Source organism: Centropristis striata, chromosome 11 (assembly GCF_030273125.1).
Source record: "Centropristis striata isolate RG_2023a ecotype Rhode Island chromosome 11, C.striata_1.0, whole genome shotgun sequence".
In the NCBI taxonomy this organism is placed as follows: domain Eukaryota; kingdom Metazoa; phylum Chordata; class Actinopteri; order Perciformes; family Serranidae; genus Centropristis; species Centropristis striata.
Window position 1 is genome coordinate 33,253,389 of NC_081527.1, and position 26,311 is coordinate 33,279,699.

Genomic DNA, 26,311 nt, shown 5'->3' on the forward strand with positions numbered 1-26,311 from the left:
GTATATTTACCTGTGGTCCAACCACCCCTCCGGGTCCTGGGGGTCCTGTTTTTCCTTGGAAGCCCTGAAGGGAAAGACAGAGAAAATGTTGTTATATTATAGGATTATAAACATGCAGGGTTATATAGTATGTTATATCTACTTTTTTGCTCCCCAGCAAAGGGTCTGAGCAACACAGACAATCAGTATGAGCTATGTGTCAGTGTATGCCCTTAATATCTCTCCATACTGACAGCAAAAAATGTCCACACCTTTAGTTGGACACTAATAAAGTGATTCTGATTTTCCAATTATCATGATGAGCAGTAAAAAATTTAGCTATGCAGAGCAATCTGCAGTCTTTTGATGAATGATCATGATAAAATGTATCTTCACAACTAATTTGGTCTCATAATCAACCTGTAGGATTTTTTTTCATTTCACATGCAAAATTACTCCAATATAAGTCCTGCAAAAATATCAAGCAAAATGACTCATTGTGCAGTAGAATGGGCCCTCCCAGAGTGTCATATTATCATATAATTTGATTATAATTATTGAAAAGTAAATGTGTAAGCATCTTAACTAGCTGAATCTCACAATTAAATTCAAACCGCCTTTCCTGTGGTTGTACAAGTAATTAAATGTAGTGTTGCAAAACAAAACATGTATGTTATTATATTATACTGACTACCACCTTGACTGCAAAAAGTTAGGATGCTGTGGAAAAACATAATAAAAGTGAACAATATAGTGGTTCTTGCATTTAAAGGTTGTTCAGTTGTCTCTCTATGTTACTGTTATTCATTACATTTTTAAATACATTATTTACATTTCATCATATGGCCGTAGTGTGTTACACTCACTACGGCCACTACTAAAAATATCACACTTGATACTAGGGCTGAAAAATAATTCCTTTCTTTGAATGGAGCTTTTCTTTTGCACTACAAACACAATTTGTATGCTCTCTCAGATATCCTCTTCCTTGCTTTAATTTTGCACAAACTCTTAGAGAGTGAAAGACTGGGTGGGAGTGAGTGGGCGCTCATGCATAATATTCGGCGTCAAATGGCTCGACATAAGGCATTCATGAGAGAAACTATCCACTTACCGTCTCTCCTCGCTGTCCGGGGTGACCGGGCAGTCCATCTTTTCCTGCTGGGCCCTGGGAGTGTACAGGTAGAGAGGTCAGAAAAATTCGGACATTGGGTCGTAGGTTGGTATTAATATTTGAAAAGCTAATATGAAAAGTGTCAACATGGATTTCTTGTTGCTAACTCACGGACAGTTTGACAGAAGCAACTTACATTGGGTCCTTTAGGTCCAGGGAAACCGACGGGTCCCTGTGGTCCTTGAGGTCCCTTAATAGAAAAAAGAAAAAGTTAGTTGAAAGAATAATGGATAAGACACAACATTAAATCGTTATTGGTATTTAATTTTAGTTGCCAAAATTCACCTTACTTTCCACGATTGCTGGGAAATTCATTTTTTATAGGATAAATGTTTATGATTTTAATGTCATAGTTAAGAAGTTTCAACTAGATGTAGAGTGAGGTAAGCCCTTCCAGAGGACGGCCACTGTCCAGTGTCCAGTCTCACGTTAGAAACCGTAACTTGGCACGGTCTCTCAAGCTTCGATGATTCCGTCTCGGGCTAACATTAGTCAGTCTAACGGCTGTCTAAAGTTATTTTTAAGTTCTTCACAAAGTCTGAGGAGAGACTTTGCATGTTATAAGACCCATAAACAAATGCGATATGGCAGATTTGTGCCACATCCTAAAACTATTATAAAAGGGGATGACAACATGGATGATGTCAGTAGGACCTGAATAAGCGGCCTCAGATAACATAGCATAACATATTTAACTATTTTATTGATGCTGTTACCATATGGTTGCAAAGCATATTTTAGACACCTAAACAAATCATTATCAGTTTAAGTTCACGCTGTATTTAGAATATTTTCACCACATTGAGAACGGTGCTCTCTTTAAAGCCATCAGAGTCTTTTGACAAAGAGTCATTTAACCTTGCAATTAGTTTGTTTGTTATTTTTGCTTGTTCTTAAACCTTTTTTAAAAACAGTTGCAGCAGTAGACCAAAAACATTTCTGAGAGGTAAAAGAACTTTTTTTGTTGAAGGAGCCTGGTGACTCTCAAGGGACCGAAAATGACTTTAACTGTATAACCATAACTGCCTCCGTTTCCCATTGAAAAAGGCTGTCTGGCAGCAAGACAAAGAGGCTAAAATACATTCTGCTGCTGCTGCTGTCCACAGCAGTAACGTTTCATTGCTGAGCTTCTGTGTTGATAACGTACTCCTGTAATATACTGACTATGGCTAAATACTTGATTTTAATGTCCACCTAATTCACAAGTAACCCAACAAACCGAACAGTTCCTTGTTCACAATACTCCGCCAACAAATTATATTGGGAATGTGACTATAGCCCTCAAATGTATACGGTAGTCATACTCTCAATAACATTTCAGAAACATTACTGTCGGAATATGTTATTATTACACTTTGAATGAATCTCTACTGATTAAAACGCCATACTGGGTGCAAAACATGACAGAGCTAGCAGCCGTTACTAAGGGGGGCGGGGCTTACAGAAGGTCTTCAGGTAAATTAAGCTGGTAATCAGCAGCTACTGTAGATCACATGCAAGCACCTTTTATTTTATTTGACAAATAAATCACTCATAGTTAAGATTAAAGTAGAATGCACCCGCTGTACTTTTTCTGTCACTAACTCAGTGCACAAAGCTTCAGGCACTGATCAAAAAGATATCTGATACTGACCCTCTCTCCTGGTGGACCCCCTGCTCCATCATTGCCTGAGGTGCCCTGAGGAGAAAAAAAGGCACAGAGAAACCTTGTCAAAGAATGAAGTGTGAATAAAATTCATGCAGATCTGGCCATATAACTCAGTGTTCATGCAAAGCACTAATAATGGGTTTATTATGGCCAGATTGTTTGCACATGCACAATTATATTTCTACATGAGTTGGTACTCAAGATTTTCTACATAATGTGAGCTAATACCAGTAAATGTTATACTCAGACTAGTGAATTTGCTCATATTCTGTTCTTTTGCATGTGCTTTCTGTATATAAACTCTAAAATGTAGGCACATTACTTATCCCTGGCTCTCACCTTTGCTCCTGGCTTTCCGGTTGGTCCTCTTGCACCACGTCCACCACGTGGACCCTAAATACACAGCATATGGAACAGTGAACAGTGAACATGAGGAATTGTATTTTCAGGATTTTATCCAATTATAGAAGACATAAAACATTTTTTTTTTAAAACACAGAAAGTGATTATTTTAAGGGCAGGTCATCAATGCCTTCTCTCCCCATCTCTACAATTCCCCACCCACTGCATATCCCCTTCAAAAGACAAGACTATAAAGCCCATACACAACTACACTAAGAGAAGGGATTTTCATTTGAACACAATAAATCATTTATGTGCAGGGCTCGAGCCGACTTGGCAGACAGATGAATTGCCTACCGTTGGGCCACGTTGCCCTCTAGGGCCAGCTTTGCCGGCGATTCCCTGAGAAAGAAAAACAAAAGCTTTGATTTAGAACAAAATTATTCCTTGTACCATCAGCGAATATAAGTACTTTTTCATCTCTGTTTAGATGCTAAAGCAACCACAAATACACTCAAAGATCAGACGAACACAAACGCTGAAGGGATTTGCATGAGGGATGACATAGATCTGAGAATCTTTGGACAAAAATAAATAATCAATTTTTTAGCGGTAAGTGGTTACCCACAGGCACTTGACAGCTTGAACTACCTGTCAGTTCTAGCATGCTGGGGCCATGGCTGTCTGCCTCTCAATGTCTGTCTGAGAGCAGAGACGAGCTTGTTTCTTCAATAATAACCCTCCCTGCCATTCTGCAACCCTCCATCTCATCTCATCCCTTAATGCTTTTCAGCTGGACATCTCTACGGTAACGCGGCTGAATGCTGTAGTCGGACCTCCCTCGAGTGCTAAATCGTGATTTCCTGTTCCATACAAACGACATCTATTGCACGTCTGTCCGTCCTGTGAGGAGGATCCCTCTTCAGTCGCTCTCTCTGAGATCTTTCTGGGGAGTTCTTCCTTGTACAAAGCAAAGGTTTAAAGAACAGAGGGTGTTTTATGCTGTACGGATTGTAAAGTGATATTGGGATATATAAATACAAGTTAATTACACAGCAAGGCCAAAAGTATATTTATACCCCTGTTATTTCACTTTTTCAATATTTTCTTGTCTGGTTCTGTTTTCAAGTGTATGGACAGACTTCTTTATACCAATCGAGGGAAATCATAATCCTACAAATACAAGCTACATTTAAAAAAAAAAAATGAGATAAAATGTCCAATGTCCAAAAGGATCCAGATTGTTACCAGCACAAAGCTCAAAAGAGAGCATCTGTGCCCATTGCATCATGGGTATTTCGCACATCTATGAATGCACCATTTATATTGAAACCTATACAACTTGCTGCCATGCAGACAACATATTTTCCTTTTATTGGTGCATTCCAGCTTATTTATAATATTTCAGACAATTGTGTGCTTCAATTAGATACATCTAGATGCTAACATATTAGTTCCTGTAGCTGACTATAGCATTTGACTTGGAGAAGATGTCATCCAGTGGTGTTAAACATTCTTTGGACATTTTGACCCAGAACCACAACATCCTCAAATTGGCATGTTATCACTTGTGGCCAGTAACTGCCTCTATTCTTCTGCCTTCCAGCTCAACTCCTCCCATATGTTCCTGAGCCAATAAGAGGCTCTTTCCACTGCCTCCACAAAACTGCTAGTAGCTTTTTTTCCCTCTACCTTTATGCTATTCCCAGAGCTGTAAGCATCTTCCACAACAGACTGCCCTGGAAAACCCCTGCAGCCAATCTCAATTGGAAAAAGCCACCCATTGTCCCTGCATTGTTGGACCAGGTGCTGGTATTTGGTCGCTCTCCTCTCCAAGGACCTAGCTACATTTGTCTTCCCATGGGACTGCCACCAAATACCCAGACCTGGACCTTCCAACTTGTGGCATATGTTTGGAAAGAGTCGTTTCTTGTTTTGTCGTGACAAAGTGAAGTACATAAAGAGGTTTCCAGAGTTTGATGTAGTAGAACTTAACTCCCCTGTACAGAACCCTGGCCTCAGACCCATCCAACACCTTTGCGATGAACTGGAACGACACGTCTCATCACTGAATATCAGTCCCTGACCTTACTAAAACTCTTGTGGCTGAATGGGAGCAAATGCCTGCAGCCAGGTTTCAAAAGCTTTTTGAAAGCTTTCTCAAAAGAGTGAAGGCTGCTAGCTGCATTATAATGCAAATGGTTTTGGAACTAGATGTTCAGCAATTACATGTTCTCATGCAGAAATACTTTATAGACCACAATTTCAAAAATAATTGGGCGTCATCAAAAATGTAAATAAAACAGGATGCAATCTTTTTAACATATATTTAACATATATTTAACTGAAAACTGTAGATAAAATACTTTCTGTTCACACTGATAACATTGTGTTGTAAGACACATTTACCATACTGTGCTTCAGTATTCTCACTATCTACTCTTGATCCATCTGCTACACAGGAAGGCTCACAGTTACCAAGTGTGCATGTCTTTAATTGGAGAGAGAATGAGGAATTTTGTAGCTCACCCTTGCTCCCTTCTCGCCATTCGCCCCGGGGAATCCAGGGAAGCCATTGGAGCCCTGCAAGACAAGTGCAGAAAAAGAAAAAAAAGGGTCAGAGAGGAAGAATACATTAGATAGTTAGTGAATATAAAATAAGAGGTCTCTACCGCAGTCTGTGTCTATGGACAATGTAAAAGACCAAGGCCTAATTAATAGAGAAACTGAGAAGTCTTTACATAAACCTCCACACTTGTCAGCAGATTCTTATCATAGGAATATGGCTAAAAGTGTGCGAGTCCCATAGATAAATGAGAACCTTCTAATGCTTAACAGGAGCCCAAAGAGAAAGTCTCCTCCTTGCCACTTAGAGACTTTCTGACACATAGACAGAGTGAGGTGCTGTGAGGTTGTTAGCTCAGTTAGGAAGCAAAATAGGACGATAAAAAAAGGCGTGGGAGCAAATAAAGACAAAGGAAGGGGAAACGGCAGATCCCCCTTGATACCCATCAGCAATTTAGTTATTGGACTTTCGCAAGGCTGTGCCCTCTGATAGCAGCAATGGTGCCAGTCAAACAAATACTAGGAGGGCAATCACTGTTGGATGAATAAAAGGAGTACCAAGCAGCTTACTTATACAGCTTCACTTTATGCAGCATTAGGTAGCATAAATATGTATTCAACCAATTTAAGTTAAATATTTCTTTGACTCGGCAGTGCTACAAGGTCATGAGCATGTCTGAGTGTTTAGAGTTTATAACATACTTTGATGCAATGCACATCTATAGTGCTCATTATTGTTCACATGCATATGTATATGAGGCATAATACTGTTCAGTATAAGCAAGGGCACCACAACAAGGCAGCGTGGGCAGAATTGCAAAAGGGAAACAGCCCAACATTGTGGAGACAGCAAGAAGGGAGATCTATGCTGCTTAATTTGTTTTTCACAGAGGTGCAGTTATGGTAAACTGAAAGGAGAGTTGGTACTGGACAAGCCTGACTTGCGCCACAGGAGATAAGACAGCCCACCGAAGCTATTGCAAATGGGATCCAGAATTAACAGTGTGGGAAAGCTGTTAACAGAGAGTGATGGGGTGCAGCAGCCAAAAACACAGCCAGTGGAGGGATGCGTGCACAGGCTGATCGAGGGGGATAAAGGCTGCAAACGGGCCAAGACTTTGACCCTGAACCTACTCCCGAGGACAATGGGATATTTTGTAATAGTGATGATACTCTGCTATGGGAAAGTGGACTTTTTTGATTGATCTTTTAAATTACATTAATCAATTTAAGTAAAAAAGTTCCTAAATTACATATATACATATAAAGTTCTTTAACCCTCCTGTTATGTTGCGGGTCAAATTGACCCATTTCAAAGTTAAAAAATCTAAAAAAAAAAGTAGTTAAAAATATTTTTTCATAAAACAACAATGTCATGTAAAACATTGCATTTTATATGTAGGTATTTCCAATGTACATAAAAAAAAAATCAACATGCATTTTTGATGAAAAAAGAGTGAATTATCCTCATTGAACCATGATTTGTGAGAGGTAAAGAACACCATTAAAATGGTTAGTAATGGAGTTATTAATGGAATATAAACAATGTTTATTGGTATTTTTTAGTTTCTGACACTTTTGAATAATTAAACCTTGGGCCTGCCCTGGGTTAGTGCTGTTCCTGAAAAAAACCTAACATAACAGGAGGGTTAAAGTGATTGGTTATGAATGATAAGATTTGGTTTATAAAAGCAATCTCATAAGTTACAAAAAACAGCTTCATACTTTGTTTACATTTTGAGTTGGTGTCACGATTTTAAAGGCTGGAAATCTGTCTTCTTTTTTAGAAGAAAATCTTTTAAATGCAGGCTATAGAGAAGAGACAATGGCACTGTTTATGAGAAAGCCAGAAAGCTTTTATCGTCTCTCCAGAAACCATTTTTTAAAGCATAAATAGTCTTAAAAGAAGATCTGATCCTGGGCTCCACTGGGAACCTTTGTGGGCAGCCTTTGTTTGAAACCATTGATGGATACAAACAAAGGAATATTCTTTGTGTTTTTGCCATTCTTGTGTAAAATATCCAGTAATTGAAAGAACTTATGTAATTGCTTGCAAATTAGTGGAAAGAATGCTGAACATTGGAACAGTAACTGGCATCTTATTTCCCTTTGTGTCTCTGCCACTTTGTGTAATTTGTCCAGGTCTCTTATTAATTTGTGTGCCACGCTCAGCTCAGATCCTGCTGACATTAACAGACAGAGCGGGAGACTTGCCTATCATATCAGTGCCAAGCTGTCAGTGCTGACAGCAGCAGAGAGCAACCAGCTGCAGCAGCACATCTTGATAGTGGAGCTGTGGCACAGTGGTCAGCAGCGCTACAGTGCAAGGAAAGCCAGACTGTTAGATAATGCCTGGAAGAGTTTAAGGAGGGAGGACAGCTGATGACTCCAGCAGGTGACCATGCCACTTAGGCTTCCTGTAAGGGTGGCAGCGAGGGTACAGTTGCTGTCTGCTAGGGTTTGTGTTTGTGGGAGCAAGGGTTAGTCAGCATGTCTGAAGATTTTAGGAAGGGAAGAGGGCAAGCTTAGATATGAGTGGATTATGATCGAACAGACATGGATAAAAAAGTCCCAGAGTCACTTGCATGGCACTAATATTCCTCTATTATTCTAAATGACAATATACTAAATTTGATGTTTGTCATGTGAACAGCATATTCCATTTGGATATTCTGAATGAGGCTGTAATATTATATTACTAAGCCTTTTCCAATTAAGACATGTGGGATATGTCGATAATGTTCAGGTTTTAGCTGCATTCTTACGCATTTGGAATATGCGTTTTAATTGGGGATTAAACAGCAGGTAATTCTCTCACAAGTAAAGCACACCTGCTTTTGAATATTCTGAATATTCATATATTATTGAATATTCTGAATATTAAAATATTATTACTATATATATATATATATATATATATATATATATATATATATATATATATATATATATATATATATATATACAGTACAGGCCAAAAGTTTGGACACACCTTCTCATTCAATGCGTTTTTCTTTATTTTCATGAATATTTACATTGTAGATTCTCACTGAAGGCATCAAAACTATGAATGAACACATATGGAATTATGTACTTAACAAAAAAAATGTGAAATAACTGAAAACATGTCTTGTATTTTAGATTCCTCAAAGTAGCCATTAACTTTGCTTACTAGAATATAAGACATGTTTTCAGTTATTTCACACTTTTTTGTTAAGCACATAATTCCACATGTGTTCATTCATAGTTTTAATGAATTTACAATGTCAATAGTCATGAAAATAAAGGAAACGCATTGAATGAGAAGGTGTGTCCAAACTTTTGGCCTGTACTGTATATGTACATGTAATATTAATTTTCATTAGCAATAACAGCTTAGTAGGAATATTATATTGTCCTTTTTTGATCAAAGGCATAAAATTTAATATTCTGTGTGCATGAGTCCAGTCACTGAGAGAATCAGTGTACATTTATGTATGTATAAACATGCATTGTGTGCACACACATGATATTTTCACACTGAAAAGGCAGAGTAGCGAGTGAGCACACAGATCGTCCTTCATCGCTTCACTTCACTGAGGTTGTAAACATCTCCTCTGTTGATCTGCTTTTGACACTGAACACTGCAGCCGGCCCTGACCTCCCAGTGGAGCGGAGGCACGCACAGTAAGAATTCCTCTGCATTGATCACTAGACTGCATTGTAACTCTCATTACACACCTTGGAGCCTTGTCGGCCAGGGTATCCAGGCAATCCAGGGACTCCAAGTTTTCCCTAAAAAGGAGCAAAAAACAACAAAGATGATGAATTCTCATTGTGTCATCGGAGACGTCGTTGGGAGACTGCAGTAAAGTTCACAGGAGCGTTGCGGAAAGCAATAAACTTATAAGCATAAAGTTTTACTTCTGGTGTGGGATATATTTTAATATCATGTTTATGAACATGACATCATCCGTGCAGAGGCTTTTCACCCAAATGTGAGTCCATTTTGGTCATTATAGTGTATGGTCATAAAAAGGTACACGGAATCTGATGTAATTATCCCGTGTGCTTTTAAACTAATTCTATTTTTTTTATTATGAATCCAATATTTCTGACGCTAGTGCTGGTAATTTGTACTTTTAATGCACTGTTGCACTAGTTTTAAGCAAATCAGGATGTGAATGTCAGCAAAATATAAAATGAATTATTAATAAAGATAAAGTAGCATTGAAAAGTAGCTCATCTGTGTGGCAAATGGTGATTTAAATTTGAGTAAAATGGTTGAAAAATACTTGCTAATGGGGTTTAGAGCAAGAAGTTTCCCCCTTTTTCTTTACGCATAAATAATTTGTCTAAGATCATTACAGTGTTTATATGAACTCATTTAACACACAAAATAGCTGAATCAAACTGTATGAACTGTAAGAAAACAGTGAATTGATCAAAACTCTACAGTTAGGAACAATTATTTCTGTTCAAATTCATCAATTCTATTTCAATCCTTTAACTTGAACCTGCAAAAAAAAACCCTGTAACCCTTAAACACATTTTTTGTTAGAGTATTAACACTGCAGCACCATGAAGAAACATACAGCAAGATCAAAGCTCCATGGAGAAATGTTGGCAGCATAAGCCAATTAAATGGGACTGTTGTAGAGCTAAAGGGAGGACGAGAAAAATCTAAACTTCAGTGTGATCGAGACAGCTGCAAAACTTTAGTAAACCCCCTTTTCAGACTGGTTTCTTTCCAGTTCATTGAATACATCTGTTATTAGACTCCTATTACTGTGAGCAAAGAGCAGTCTTAATCCTGGTCTGGTTCTGGACAAAAACAAAGGCACTGAAACTCTGTCTCTCTGTCTCTCTCTCTCTCTCTCTCTCTCTCTCTCTCTCTCTCTCTCTATATATATATATATATATATATATATATGCATACATATACATCAATTATTTTATCTTTTATCACAGTGTAAAGTACGTTTGTAGTTACGCTATACAATAAACTTGAACATCAGCATGTCAATTAAACACATTATTGAAAATGAAATAAAAATTCAGCTATTGAATATTTACCTTTTCTCCAGCTAATCCTATGGGTCCTGATTCTCCGTTGGGTCCTGACTTGCCTTTGGGGCCCTCGGGGCCGTCCTCTCCTCTGACTCCTAAAACTCCGGACTCCCCCTTGAAAACAAATGTAAACAGTGTCATTATCTGTCCAGACCTATCACTCTCTGCTACTGCAAACATCAGTATTCTCTTCGGAGATGATGTTTCACCTTGTCACCCTTGAGGCCCATGTCACCTTTGAAGCCAGGGAATCCATCCTCTCCCTGAAGATGAAGGAGATAAAAAGCTGTTAAGAGCCATGTGTTTTATCGAGTATCACAGAGGCAAAAGAGATACGTAAAATACTTCAAATAGCAAAAACCCACCCATTCCATCTCAAAGTGTCACAGCAGATAACAGTTAAGATTGTTAGCACCTAGAAATACCCGGGCACAATCATGGCCGGCAAGCTGCAATGTGAGGACAACACAAATGCCCTCTACTCCAGAGCACAACAAAGAGTGTTTTTATTGCGGCAGCTAAAGTCTTTTAATGAGGACAAAACGGTTATGACTCTTTTTTATGGATCTTTTATTGAATCAGTTTTTACTTTTGTCCTGATATGCTGGTCTGGAACATTAAAGGTTCAGTTGGTAATTTTATAACTAAATAACTTTTTGAGAGTAGTATATGAAGATAATTTTTTTCATAGGTTATCTAATTACATTGGCAAGGATCCACCACGCCTAAAAATGAAAAACAATCAGAGACAAGTAGTCCTTAACGCAGCTGTCAATCATGTCAATCACTGCATGTGAACTGCAGTCAAATGGTTAAGCTAGTTGGTGCTGATCACATGTGAATCAAGATTGTGTTACTGCATGGCCTGTTTCTCATGTTTTCAGAAAAATATTTTAGTGTTTTGTTTAGCTGTAAAATGAGAAAGTTTGTGACCTCACTGCCAAGTTCAAAACAGTTGAGCCAAGTTAGGAGAAAACGTTCTTATTTTACAACTAAACAGTACAGCAAAATATGTTTTTGGAAACATTTGAGGCGAGAAATATTAAATGCAGTAACAGAATTCGTATTTGATCAGTGCTGCCTTGTGAGACAGTTGACTGGTTGTTTTCACTATGCCATAGGAGATCTAGGAGGTGGAGGAACATTATTATTTATTTATTTTTAATAGATTATTAGGTTATAATGAGCAAATATGAAAGTTATAGTTAAGTTATAACCCAGATTGCCACACAGTTGGGAGTATATATATATATATATATATATATATACATATATATATATATTGAATTCAAAACTGTACATAGATAATATATTTCATGGTCAAACTTGTGTTTTGAATTTGATGCATGTTTGTTTTTATTTAAGTTTGACACAAATGTCTCAACTTTCTTGGAATCTGGGTTGCACCACCTGTAGCTGGTGGAGTAAGAGGAAGCTACACAGAGTGGTCTCCATCTTTGATTATGGACACGTGGTCTGAAAGGCAGCCTTCTCCCTGACCAAGCCACCCCACGGCTCACACCAGGAGTTCCACCTCCTGCCCTCTGGGTGCAGGTATAAGGTTCTTAGGCTCAGGAGCTCCAGAGATCAAAGCAATGCTGCCATAAATCATGAACTATAGTCCACATATTATTATTGTGCATTCTGTTATTTGCACCTTTTCACTCATCTTTGCTCTTACTTGATGTTTGTAGTGTCTTTGTTGCTACCATATGCACAGTATGTTTCTTATTACATTTCGTTGATGTGTAATTGTTGTTATCATATGTACAGTACACTTCTCCCCTTCTTTTTTTGTTTTTCATGCAGCACCAGAATAAGGATACTAAAAGATTTATTGAACTGAGCTGAATAGCAAAAAATGCAGAGGAATACTGGCAAAACTACTTAAAGTCATAGTGAAAGTTCAACATGACAGCCTTGGTAGTAGTGTGGCAGTCTACAGTATTAGGGTGCCTGATTATAGTTTAATACTGACACCTAGTGGCCACTTAAATGAAGCATCAGCAGAAGCAGTTTTGAACTTTCTCTCTCTCACACTGTTGTTCTACTGACATCTGGTGGTTAAACTTCAGAATGCAGTTTTCATCCTTTTCCAACACAGGATGCCTGTGTCCTCTACAAATTATAAACTGAGGCCAATATTCTGACATATTTTCTAACATGAAGACAATAACTCATAATACAATAAAACATGATAAGCATATAACGTGATGTATGACTTGAGACTGGTAGAATATGTGTCCCATAGGATTTTATGTAAGACAGAAGTATCAAAGTAGAAGATCATTTAACAACATGCTCAGTGTTTTGAGGTAATCTCCGAAGAGCTTCAATTTCCTGACAATAAAGTGGGAGATTTTTCCAGTGGCACTGAGGTAGCAACAGGCTACGTTAAACCACCCGATCCAAGAAAACAATGGCAACAGATCAATCTGCAGTGAAACAGCCCGACAAACAGCCTCATTCTAGTTTAATGTTCCACACTCCATTTCAGCTCAGTGGCATGAGGACTTAACTGCCAGCCTGATGGGCCCTTAAAGAGTTTTTTCCACTTGCTGGATTGCAAGGAAGCCCCATTTGAGAGGGAATTTCAGCTGTGATGGGTCCATTTTTAGAGGAATGACATCTGTCAATCATGTTGGGGAAAGAGAGGAGAGCGGAGGGGTGTTTACCTTTTCTCCTTTGCCACCTTTAAGGCCTCTAATTCCCTCAGCACCCTGGGGAGAGAGGACAATAGAGTGAGGATGGAATTCAGGGAAAATGGAAATGTATCATTGAAGGGTTTATGCTAAGATATCGCTTACTTTCACACCACGAGGCCCGGGGTAGCCGATGGATCCCATAGGACCAGGATGACCCTAAAAGATGCAAAAAAATTTAAGTGATTGTTGAAGTAAGGTGGCATTAGTATGCATCAACGTCTATTGTAATGATTTCCTGCTGTGTTAGATAACTTCACAAGAGATTTTTTGATTTAATTCCAATGATATCCCAATGTTTTTATTGACTGTGAAGGCTGATGCACATCTTTAATTTTTTAGTGTGTGGGAGGAAATGTCAATTGGCAAAGGAAAGGAGAATTCCAATTATTTTACTTGCAATAAACTTCATGAGGAATAAAACCAAGCCAAATAGATTAAATCAAATACATGTTAGAAATAAATGCATGATTTGAATTATTTTTCTCATATATCTATTGTAAAAATAACTTTATGATCACCATGTGTTAAAATAATCAGTATTTTTTTCTCTATCTCTACACTGACTCAGGCTTTAATTTATAGTGTATTTTTTGGTGCCAGCTTAATTGCAGTTTGCCACATAGAACAAAGAGGCAGTTGCAGAAACTCAAAAGAGTAGCCAATCACAAGAAAGAATGAGTAGCTCAACTTGTTTTTTTTATATATTTTGAGACATTTAGCAGATATCATCTAAACTGTGTGGTTATATTAAACCTTCCGGCACACTATATTGGCTTAACAAATGCTAAATTTATTTAATTGCAAAGCCTGCCAGAGCGAGCCTTTCCCCTGTGTAGTGACACATTTGAAGAATCATCGTAATTACACAATTTGTAAGAACCCATTTCATCCCATCATCATTCATCATATACGGCTGTTTTAAATCATATAGGTGCTAAAAGCTAAAATCCTGGGATTGAAACCGGGCTACACGCCCTGCATGCTGTTATTGGCTGGTGTTACACACCCACATGGGGCCCAAAAGCTCTTTTCTGACCCCCGTAAATGTCTTGAACACAGCAAAATAATAAGAAAAGAGAAAATACAGGAAGACAGCAGAGTCTATGTAGATACTCACGCCCCCATATACTTCCAGTGTGTCATACGTGATGATTGAGGGGGATTACTTTTGTATGAGTCTATGCATTGTAAACATTTAACTACATTATACTTACGCTTGCTCCTTTCTCGCCTGCAGGACCTTCTTTTCCTGGGTGACCCTGTAAAAGAAATCCATTCATTAACAGTTGATCATCTTGTCCGTTTTTGACTGAATTGTGTGAAAATAAAAAAAGCAGTCAGTTGTGTTACTTACAGGAGGGCCATCAGCACCACCCAGGCCAGCCAAGCCTTGTTTCCCTTGAGGTCCCTATAAATAAAAATAAAGAAGATCGAAGTTAAATGGACAAAAGATGCATACTACATCATCTGTGTGAAGACTGCCAAAGGTTCATCTGCTTGAAATCTTATTAAATATCCACAAAACCACTAATAAAATACTTTCAGTTAGACAAAGTAAGTGCTTATGCAGAAGAAGTCATATGGTGATATGTATATTGTGTGTGTGTGTGTGTTTTAGCATTCAGAAGGCCCAGTAAAGGCCTATAGCTCAGACAGCAGTATATCTGCAGAATCACTTATGAGGTCTTATAAGGACTGAAACAGTCACTTATCGGGAGAGCAGAGAGTTGTGGTGGGAGGACTGAACGGGCGACTGGGCTCCCTTTTTACTTACTTTATCACCAGGAGGCCCGATCGGACCTTGAGGACCAATAAGACCCTGAAAGACAATGGAGATAGGTCTGTTATTAGAGCAGGCAGCCACATTTGAGTCTTTTTCCATAACCAGGCGTACATGATACTGATGCAAAATGAAGTGGTGTATTTGGGGGGAAATGACACCTGTTTTGTTAATTTTGGAAAGGCAATAGCTTATTTTTTACTGTGTGCTGCATCTGACATTTGCTTATTTTGTTATATATTAATCTGCTTCCTTCTACAGTTCCAGCCATTTACTTTTGACGCTCAGCCACTTCATGCTGCTTATTCAAATGTGTTCAGATCTATTCATACAGCTATGTAAAGTGAGTTTCTACAGTCATTCTAAAGTGACACATCTTGTAGATGTCTTGAGAATTCACCCAGTGAAGAATAAAAAAGTTATTAGCAGTTAAAATAAGCGAGCTGTGTTATTTTTCTATGGGCCAATGCTTTTGCTGAAAGGCATCAATCAGCCTCCGGCCAGGTTTAAGTAAAATGAAGCTATTTATTCAACCTGTATACCATCAGGATAGGTCTCTACTAAAACTTTCCAGGGGAATGACGCCATCCTGTCCAGGCTCTGAGCGTCAGCAGGGCTGAAAATCTCACCTGGCAGTGGTCATTTAGCCCTGGCTACAATATTGGGTGCACTGTTTTGTATTAGAGATGACTCCAAAATGGAATATTTTCCACTCTGCCACCAACTGGACAATATAATCGGGTTAAGTGCTATCAAATTATTACAATATGTCTCATCTCAGCAGGACAGAGTGGATGTTTTTCTTCTATGTGGCTACAGAAAAACAATGTTAGTGAACACTTGTAAAGTCCTTGCTCTATTTTGGTGTCAGTTTTAAGGAAATGCCTCTGAGAGTAGCTGCCAGTGAAGGAATGAAGGATCGAAAGAAAGAAAAAGTGAAGTAAAGCAAAAGAAAAATGAGTCTGAGAACGTTTGATTAAGAAAACAGGAGTGTGAGTGAGCATCTTAGTTCATAGTACTCCCAGTTGCACAATGATCATTGCAACAAGGACGGAGCATGAAAAGGAGAGACTGAGGCAGAAAGCACCGGGATGAACAGAAGTGACAAGAGAGGAAGAAGAGATTGAGCAAGAGAGAGGAAATGGGAGATCAGATAAGGTTAGAAAAAAAAGAGATAAAGGGTGGAAAGAAAAGAAACTTACATGTGGACCAGGCATACCCTGTTGCCCAGGAGGCCCAGGCTCTCCTTGTGGACCCTGGGAAAAACAAGCGAAAAGAAGTAATAATGTTAATATTTCCAATTGCTGAATTCCCTTTAATGTATTAGATTGTGTGCTTTTAATCCGAACAACTATTCAGAAAGAATCAATATTTCCAAAGAATTCAAATAATTTAGATGAATACAGTAAAATAGTAATTTAAAGGGGACATATTGTGCTTTTTTTCAGGTTAATTCTCATATTTTGAGGTTCTACTAGAACATGTTACCATGCTTTAATGTTAAGAAACATATTGTTTTTCTCATACCGTCTGTCTCATATATATCTGTATTCACCCTCTGTAAGAAATTTTTCATTTTATCGGCTATTACTTTAAATCCTTCTAAAAAAAGCCCAGCATCTGCACTCTCAATGTGTCTCTGCACCATCATTGCAGCCAGTGAAGGGCAGTAGCGGGACTTTTTACTCATATAATGTGAAGTTGTGACATCACTACCTCACAAAAGTCCAGCTCGTTTAAAGGCACAATTTCTGAATATGGGCTGTGAGCAAACCTAAATCAAAGCTGGGTCGGGCTGGTAATAGATCAGACTCATACACAATTATTATCATCATTATAATTATCACTTCCAATTACCCTTGAATTAAAAAAAGTACACCTCAGTAGACCTTTACAACCCTAGTACTGGGTAAGGTGAAACCTTTGGGTGACCTTGCTTGCATAAACTGCATGAATTGGTTTTATCCAATCTATATCAAGAATGTGGAACAAAAAAGTCCAAATATTGGGGAGAAATAAGATACACTGGCTCATGCAACAGAGCAGTCTGTTTTCTGGCCTTATTCAAAGTTATGCTTAGTTTCTATCAAAGCCAGCCTGAAAATGTGGTGGCTGGTCAGAATCTGAGTTTGGCTATGAGACACAGCTTTCTCTAAATACACGCTGTGGGGCTACACAGCCATCTGGGTATGGATTAAGGCTAATGAGACAAACTGGAATGGTGGGCTGTTTGGTATCCCTGCTGAGAATTAGTGTGTCACAAACCAAACATATACAAAAACAGACAAGAGCCTTGTGAGGCAGTTCTTCTCCAGCTGTTACAACAAACACTAAAAACAAAAGCTGGATTCAGAGCTGACTGAGGTTGCTAGCAGGGCCTTGAGTGCAAAATGCAAAGTTGGGCATTTGTCTAAAGATCCAAATGTAGTGAGTAAAAACATTTGGGTTTTTGCCTTGTAAAGGATGTCTTAAAAGCATCCATATGTTAGAGGCTGGTGCGAACATCTTAAGGTTTTATAAACCCTTTGGGAAGCTTAACTACTGCGGATACTTTCAAGTGCTCTGCTTTGATTTTTTTAGAATATGCCAAGATCAATACTAACTTTGGCGAAATTCATGAGAAGCATACCATTTTCCTATTGTTTTTGTCCCTTCAACAGCTGCTTATTTCCTCAGCTCAGTGACTCAGTGACCACAGACAACATGTGGGCTTGTCCAGCTGTCTTGACCAATGATATGTTACCCTCATTCAAACATCCCACTGAGACCCTCCAGGAAGCTGAATGCACAGACAGGCCTTTTTCTGTTTCATCCCTTACTAAAGCTTGAGGCCTCGTCATCACGGCCTGTTAACTCAGCAGACTTTGTAGTTTATGGAAAAGGTCTGACAACTATGATAAGTAACCCCCCGTCTCCATCTACCATCTCTAATCAGCAAAAGATCTATGGCCCCTTCTATGCAGGAGTAAAAGGTCGCTGACACGCAATCGGCCTCAAGCACGCCAAATTACATACTGATTGCCGAGGTGGTCCTGACAAATATTTGCTGTAACACTCACTTTCTAACAATCAGCTTTGTACTCTCACTGGTCAGTTTAAAAACGAGCAAAATATTAATATTTCTCACCATGTTTCCTTTGGGACCAGCTTGCCCATCAAGTCCAGGAAGACCCTAAACAGATGAGAAATATGACAATTAAAGTCACCATCCTGCTGAGCTGGAACACAAAAAACAAATAGTATCAGAATGAAGTGATATACTGTAGTAGGTGTACTTACACGCTGGCCTCCAGGACCTGCAGACCCTCTGGGGCCAAGCAAACCTCGAGGTCCCTGTATATCAAGATAAATTACAAGTTAAAGACAATTATACTGAAAAACATTTGTGTTATTTTGCATGAAACTGTGCGTTGTGGTTAGAAATAAGAAGGCGATAAATTGGACATCTAATCCTTAAAACCGGTTTGACTTAAGTGTGTAAAATACTGACCCCTTGTGGTCACATATGGTAACTGCAGGTGTATTCAGGCAGTGAGCATTAAAGTTTCTTATCTCAACATCTTAAGTCATGCACTTAAAATCATTTGCATTAACTGTGCTCGTTCAGCTAATTGACAGCGTGTGTGATGAAATGCGGTGCAACAATTTCTTTAAAAGGACAACGCTGTTTTGAGTATGACACAGAGCAACCATTTCTCATGCAACAGTTACTCATGCTACTCTATGGTCCATTTGAACTGAACCGGGCAGGAAAAGGCAGTTTCTCATGAGTAATGACAGAACAACACATTTCCCGGTTCTATTTTCTGATCTATTATTCAGAGCCATTCTGTCTCGGCAAGGTCGAGATTACAAACGCAATGGTCCGTGCAGACAGGAATGTCGCTACAGTTGCAAGAGGAGAGGAGGGCAAGGCTGTGCGTTTAAATAATCGCCAAAATGAAAGTCGAGGAAGGAATGACGGGATCAGGCCTGTTTAAGCAAAGGAAATCAGCAACATGATGGCCACACATCTTTTAAAAAAAAAAATCTTTTTCCACATAAAATTGTTAAATCCTGTCTGATCAGATAATACAAATCTCACTTACACTCTCGCCAGCCACACCTCTCTGTCCAACCTGGCCATCTTCACCCTTTGGATTGAAAGAGAAATCATGTGTTATGAAGGAAGCAGGATATTATTTAAGCCTTTTGGGAGGCACGGATAGGTTTTATTGTGACTACTTACTCTGGGGCCATCCTCTCCTGGAGGTCCTGGAGGGCCTGTAGATCCATGTTCTCCCTGAAGAGGAAGATCACAGGAAAGGAATATCACTAAACAGTGGGCGGTAACAAGAGAGTCCACAAGCTTGATCCCTGCTGCTTAAAGAAAAAAACCTTCATGTAAAAGTATGATATCGGGGTCAATAATTTACAAAACATAGAGGAACAATGTTTAAAAGAGCGCCTTTAATCTAAAGTACACCACAATTGGCACGGAACTATACGGTTTCCGCTATTCATAGTGCTCTATAAGGACTGGCCTACCTCTTTTGGCCCTGTAATTACTCAGTATAGAATAAGGCATGAAAGCCTGTCCAGAAATACCCTCTGTGATCTCTGCTCTCTCTCTTTAGGCAGGCTTTCTATGCAGGCCCAAATTCCACAAACACCAAAGTCAGCACTCCTCATTCGCCTCCAGGCCTGGTTAAATGCAGCCAAAGTGGTTCTGGAGTCGGTCCCACATTTCATAAGTGGGTCAAACGCCCTAATGAGTTCCACTGGTTCAGAATTCATATCTGTCAACACTGGCATGTACACGAGATGGATGGGAGGTGACCTTTGAGCTACCAATCAGCCCTGATGCTGCTGTAACGATAGGGTGCAGGGCGGCAATGACTCTGATCAGTGGGGATTTTTTTTGTGGACTAGAAATAACAGACTGTAGGATCTTATTTTAGGAGACAGATAGAAGCCTTTAATGTTTGTTTGTCCTCTGACCTTGTTCAGTCACCGAAAGCCAGAATTCTCTCTCCACATACTTACTCTATGTCCTTTTTCTCCAGGAAGACCAGGGAGGCCGTCAAAACCTCTGTCGCCCTGCAACAGCACAGTAACAAGTTGTTATCTCTATTTATCACTTCGGCAGAGAAACTATTCAAATGCATCCCACAGACTCTCTCTGGCTTATTGGATAACGTGGTGTGTGCTCTACCTTGGTGCCTGCCTCTCCTGGCATTCCTCGAGCACCGTCGGCTCCATTACGACCCTGGAGGACACGCAAATATCATGTCAGACTACATGGAAATCACATTAGAAAAATATTTAATTATCTTTGATGCTTCTGGAAAACAGACAAAGGGAAGATGCTATCGTTTTTCTAACTAGTTTATAGTTAAATAAACATGACTTACAGAATTTACACAACACGCACAGACAGTTATTGAGTGCAGCTGACTTATTTGAAAAAGGGCCATGTTTGAAACTAGACAGGCTCTTCTTTTTGGGCACTGTAGCATCGATCCTTGCACTATTGTTGGCATGAAATATTAGAAATTCTGGAATGTAAACTTAATTTCTTTTGCAATGCAGTGTTGCTCCGGAACAGATGAATAAAAATGTAATAAAGTATAAAAATCATTCTGGTTGTGGCTCGTTGGAAAGAACTCTTACCCTCTTTCCTGCTTTTCCTGGTGGACCAGTTGCACCCTGAAGACCTCTGGGTCCCTATGGGGAACACACATATGAATGTTTTAGACAAAACTTTAACATAAAAAACATTATTTATGTTACAATTTCTTTATGTTGAAATGTAGAAAAGGCTTAATGCACAAAGAGGAGTTAAACTAAATGACAACTTCTTACCTGTGGTCCAGAGTCGCCACCGTCACCTTTAAGTCCGGCAGAACCAGGACTTCCCTATTAAAAATGATAACACAGAGATTTAATGAATTAACATGTCTGCCAAAGGTTTTGTAATCCTATCATTTGGTTTGGAAACCAGAATGATCTAGGTTGACCAAGAATCTAATGCAAATCCAAGCATGCATGATGTAATTTTGTAAACTTGGATTGTGAATACGCAACAGAAAGACCTCCTGGAGCATCTTATCTTTGTACAAAACTTCTCAGAGAGCTACAGGATCTATGCAACATTCTTGTGCTGTTAGCAGAAGACATGAAGACACCCCCATAACAAGAGGAAAGCTTCTTCTATTATCAGTTTTTAATGAATGTGAGAGAGATTATGTCCTAATAAATAACCTACCAAATCTAAATAAAAAAATATTGTTATTTTCAATCATTCAAGCTTAAAGCCATGTGTCTGAAGGAATGAAAATCTGCTCACAGACAGATAGGGAAGAGGGACACGCAAGCATGGGTGTGTGAGGAAATGACAAATGCTGAGTTGAACCCTTCACAGGAAGAGGCCCTAATCACCTGGTGTGTTTTTCATCAACTGTGAAATGGATGTTCCAGTAAATAGATCAATAGTGGGTTTGGTGTTTTTGCGTGTAGACGGTTTTCAAAAGCTACTCACCACAGGACCAGATCTTCCTGTCATGCCCGCTGGCCCGGGGGGACCTCTCATCGCCAGCTGTGGATCAGACAAAAACAACCTATAAACCCCTGGGCAGCTAACAATGTCAACACTCTTGCTTTTATACCCATCTACGATGTATAAAACATAAAACTCAATGTATAAAACATATTTCCTCCTCTATCAAAGGGATATAGGATAAGGGATGATTTGTATTAGAAGTGCAGGTATGTCGGCCTGTTATAAGGTTCTCTTTGCTATCAGTTTATTAGCATCCAGAGCGCCTGTGCTCAATCTGACGGAAATAGTTTCAGGGCTAGACGCTACATGCAAAAATATTTTTTTCTTGCACTGATTAATTTTGAGATTTTAGGCTATTTTACGTTGTCTTCTTTTAGACTGGAAAACATCCAAAATACACATTAAGAAGTTTATTTTCCCGCACTTCTGTAGATCTGTAGATTTCCCCTGAATTCAAACATTAGCATTAGATAATGCTTTATTTGCATATTTGAATATTAACGTTTAATGCAATAAATAATAGTCTTAATGTAAGTAATCAACTGGGGAAGTTTCAAGGTGATATAACTATTAGCTAAGTTGTTTTACCCAATTAACCTGCAGTGTTTTCCCTTGATAGATCACTGAAACTTTTAAAAAAATTACGGGGCTTCATTATTTATTTATTTTTAATAAAGACCATCACATGCAAATTCTTATGTGTTATTGTGATCATTCTTAAATTGCAAAATGAATGTGGTATGGATGTTAAAATTGACATTGACACAACAGTCATTCAGCTGGCTGGGCTTAACACCAAAAGGAATAAAGAATAAAGAAAATAAAACTCAACTAAAACACTAATAAAAAGTCAATTTAGCATGTGCAAACTATACTTTGTTCTTGTTCAGAGTTTACCACTCTGGTCTTTGTTCCTGTTCATGGTTGACCACAGTCTTGGACTGCCAAGAAAGTTGTCTGGGGTTTATTTGCAGCCTGATTACTGAATGAGCTAATTTGTTAATTTAAAAGAAAAACAATTCATTCCGTCTGTTCCACTTTAAGGCTAGTCACACATATTAGTAAGCGTATTTGCATTGTGGCAGGTGTGAGGAAACACTTCCAGAGTGTAAATAGGTCAAAGGAGAATTCAACAATTTGTCCCTTCAATTCTCCTTGCATTTTGAATACCTTACAACTCCTGCCAGGTTTCTTTTTTTAATCCTGCCTCGGTGCCAAACCACTGGCATAAAAGACGAATATAGAATGGTGACAAGTGCTTTCAAGACATTACTAAACACCGTGTCACCAGTTCTGGCTGCTCTCCAGCTCCATAGAGTGTTGTGAATGTGTGAATATTCAGTGTTTTTGCAACATTTAATGATCTCCATGTGTTCTACTATAGATCACACCTTGCTTACAGCCGCATAATTCTGCCGCTTTTTCAGCAGTGCTATGGGTATCAGGACCCCTGAGGGAGTGTGAACATCTGGTGTGGCTTTACATACTACCTAAACTGACACGGGTCCATATTTGGGGATTTAGATGATTTATAGGATGAGTGGGACTTGTGAATATTGATTCCTCCTGTTTATGTTTATTTTATGTCTTTTTTTTTTTTTTTCTTGACCGTATTCCTTTTAAATTAAAATCTCAATTTTGTTTGAACTGCATTAAATCGGCAGCTAAAGAAAGTACAGGGAGGTGTACAGGATGATAGTAAATATGCTCTAAACTGAGATGGATGCACTTTCACCACTCATACTTACCCTAGCCTGAGAAAGGATGGCCTGAGCCTGAGCTTCCTGGGCTGAAACCACAGGTCCTTTGTGTGACTCACCACCCGCACGGAACTGTCAACCACAAAACACAAAAGAAACACAATTAAAACAAATTGACTTGTCTCTTTTTACAGACTAAGACATCTAATGGTGTCCCCTGGCGAGTGTGTGTTCAAATGCTTTTTTTGTTAAACCTGTAAAGCTGTCAGCATGCCACAGAAACACACACATTCACACACTCATATGCTGGCATGCAAGCACCGCCAGCTCACATACACACTCACACTCACACAAATATGTGTCACCAAGCCTTTCAAATCCACAGTCACTGGTTCCACTCCATTGCACTGGCTGACATTTACAAGGTAAGTGATTTGTAACCCAAAGAAAATAAGGTTGCGATCCTTTGGCCTACTGGTGATGCTATGAGGTAAACTTACTAAATGAAGTGAGTTCACGGGCTGTTGCCTGAGATGAAGGGTGTACAGTATGTGAGAGAAAGAAGACAGACAGACAGCCCAGCGGGCTTGTGGAAAGTGGCAGGACTTACTGGAAGCATCAGAACGGTACCTGGAGGCCCAGGGACACCATCTGAACCAGGAATACCAGGACGCCCCGGAGGACCCTGGGGAATCAGAGGAGGAGAAGCTGATTCTTCTCTAAGTACACAGATATTATGTCTCATTTCAAATGTGCAATAAGCAAACCAAATTGTACGAAATCCACATGCTTTTTAAAACAATTGTTGTTAAAAACACATCCTAAAAGAATTAAATTCAAATCATCAGCTATTGTGTTGTTGACTTGTACACTAAGATTAGGTGTGGGTAGTAAGATAAAAATAAATTATTCTGACGATTCTCTATAATCGCCTGGAGACGCTCGGCAAATTGAAAAGAAGACAAAAAAGTATATTAATAGCAAATAACAGTAACAGTGCAGAGACTGAACAACTAATCTGTTTTGCAACAATAATTCCATTAAGAAGGTACTTTGCTGCAGTCTGCACTGTTGCTGCATGTTCCAAATAGATAATGGACTCCCAGTCAGAGTATGATGGGAGACTCCTCTGGATATTGCCTGCAGGAGATCACCGACTTAATCAGGGTTTGTAAAGATACTTTTTTTTCAAGCGCTTTCAAGGTATCTAAAACCAAAATTTCCAGACTTTTGAAACCTTTATCGTCACATCTTTTTAATATAAGTAAATTGGTGAAAATACTAATTAATTTATACCCACAGCAAACAGTGTATGTTGACACCATATATTTTACCAGCTCTTCGTATTAACATTGATTTTATTTTTTGCTTACTGTTTTTTATTGATGGTTTAGAGATCATGTCATTTAGTTCCTTTATTTTTTCAGTTAGGGCTAGTGTCCTCTCTGTTTCTGATGTGAGATGCCACAAACAAAAAGGATGACTGGATTTTTCATTTTAAATTTTTTTTTAAATGTTTGGCTTACAAAAGTGATTGTGGAATTTAGGTCAATTATGACTCTTTCCTGAATTAATTTTTGTAGGTTTTTTATTTGTTAAGCTTTTCTTGAGCCGAAGAAACCTGTTTAAAATCCTGTGACGTCATCACAATGTAAAGTCTATGAGCCGAATAAGAACTTGTGGGCGGATCCAGTAGAAGAAACACGACTATGCATATTCAGTGGGTCATAGGATAAGGAAGTAAACCTAGAAGGAGGACAACTTTTTTGGCGTATACACCAGGTGTCTGTTATCCAGTTCCAATAATACATTCATGCTACAGATTATCCTATGCAGATATATGTTCAGTGATATTAGTGAGGCTAGATTGCTCATTATTTGCTAACAACTTCAAACTTAGGAATGGAAAGAATGGGGTGTTACCATCCTATAGTAGCATACAACCCTGATTCAAAAAAAGTTGTGACCTACATTCAACTCACTGAAATACAAAGACATGACATTTAATGCCCAAATTGCTCAAAACATTGTATTTTACATAAATATATACATTCATGTAATGCATTTTGTTTTTATTTACATTTTACACTGCATCCCAACTGTTTGGAATCAAGGGTGTAGGTCAAGGTCACGGTACAGCTGAGACCGAGGCTTAAGACAACCTTGCCTTTAAAAAATTTTGTTAGATGATTGAAAAATCTTTGGCTCCAGATAAAAAAAGTCCAGAAGTCACTTAAGTCTTCAGGATTTATCTTCTGGGGACCATAAAGCCTGTACCAAATTTAATGGCAATCTATTCAAAACCAAAATAATTGCAAAAAAAGTTGCTTATCCTGAATAATGACAGTTTGAATAAACAGTTAAAGAATACTGGAGAGCAGATTTTGATTTAATAAAGACAAAAACGTATCTTAAGGATCAAGACTAAGCAGTACCCAGTGTTCCCAGAGAAACCAGAATCTATTTAGCAGTCTTGTCATGTGCAGCAATCTCAGACAGCTCAAATTGATGCCATGTGTTCCCATCTGCCTTTTCCCAGAGGTGGTAAATACTCTCCATCCATTGCTGTTATAGTAAGCACAGCATAGCGGCATCTAGTGTTAATGACAGTCCCACATGGCTGGGAAAGTGGTGTTTGTGTGGAAAGGAGGGAGATGGTGATCATGAGAGAAATGAACCGATCAAACGTTTAGTCCAGGCGGATACTGCGCAACGGAAAACCACAAAGACTACAGAAACGAGTCACTTTTAATGCCCCTGTCAATCCTTTAGCAAGACTATTTCTCATGGGAGGAAATGAAGGGAGGAGGGAGAGACTTTTGGAGCAA

The 26,311-nt window shown here is 38.8% G+C and overlaps 1 protein-coding gene across 1 annotated transcript in view; it reads right to left on the reverse strand.

Moving 5' to 3' along the window:
* Positions 1 to 26,311, reverse strand: part of LOC131980538 (collagen alpha-1(XI) chain-like) — a 96,192-nt gene that overhangs the window by 34,810 nt on the left and 35,071 nt on the right. The window contains exons 12-38 of the mRNA XM_059344792.1: positions 24,094 to 24,168; positions 23,532 to 23,615; positions 21,763 to 21,819; positions 21,087 to 21,140; positions 20,895 to 20,948; positions 20,437 to 20,490; positions 20,268 to 20,321; positions 19,471 to 19,524; positions 19,331 to 19,375; positions 18,522 to 18,575; positions 18,370 to 18,414; positions 16,445 to 16,498; positions 15,237 to 15,281; positions 14,817 to 14,870; positions 14,677 to 14,721; positions 13,565 to 13,618; positions 13,433 to 13,477; positions 10,967 to 11,020; positions 10,764 to 10,871; positions 9,429 to 9,482; positions 5,673 to 5,726; positions 3,501 to 3,545; positions 3,141 to 3,194; positions 2,787 to 2,831; positions 1,290 to 1,343; positions 1,094 to 1,147; positions 11 to 64 (exon numbers count right to left, since the gene is read on the reverse strand). Coding sequence (XP_059200775.1) covers positions 11 to 64; positions 1,094 to 1,147; positions 1,290 to 1,343; positions 2,787 to 2,831; positions 3,141 to 3,194; positions 3,501 to 3,545; positions 5,673 to 5,726; positions 9,429 to 9,482; positions 10,764 to 10,871; positions 10,967 to 11,020; positions 13,433 to 13,477; positions 13,565 to 13,618; positions 14,677 to 14,721; positions 14,817 to 14,870; positions 15,237 to 15,281; positions 16,445 to 16,498; positions 18,370 to 18,414; positions 18,522 to 18,575; positions 19,331 to 19,375; positions 19,471 to 19,524; positions 20,268 to 20,321; positions 20,437 to 20,490; positions 20,895 to 20,948; positions 21,087 to 21,140; positions 21,763 to 21,819; positions 23,532 to 23,615; positions 24,094 to 24,168 — 1,503 coding nt within the window. The remainder of the gene's footprint in view (positions 1 to 10; positions 65 to 1,093; positions 1,148 to 1,289; positions 1,344 to 2,786; positions 2,832 to 3,140; positions 3,195 to 3,500; positions 3,546 to 5,672; positions 5,727 to 9,428; positions 9,483 to 10,763; positions 10,872 to 10,966; positions 11,021 to 13,432; positions 13,478 to 13,564; positions 13,619 to 14,676; positions 14,722 to 14,816; positions 14,871 to 15,236; positions 15,282 to 16,444; positions 16,499 to 18,369; positions 18,415 to 18,521; positions 18,576 to 19,330; positions 19,376 to 19,470; positions 19,525 to 20,267; positions 20,322 to 20,436; positions 20,491 to 20,894; positions 20,949 to 21,086; positions 21,141 to 21,762; positions 21,820 to 23,531; positions 23,616 to 24,093; positions 24,169 to 26,311) is intronic.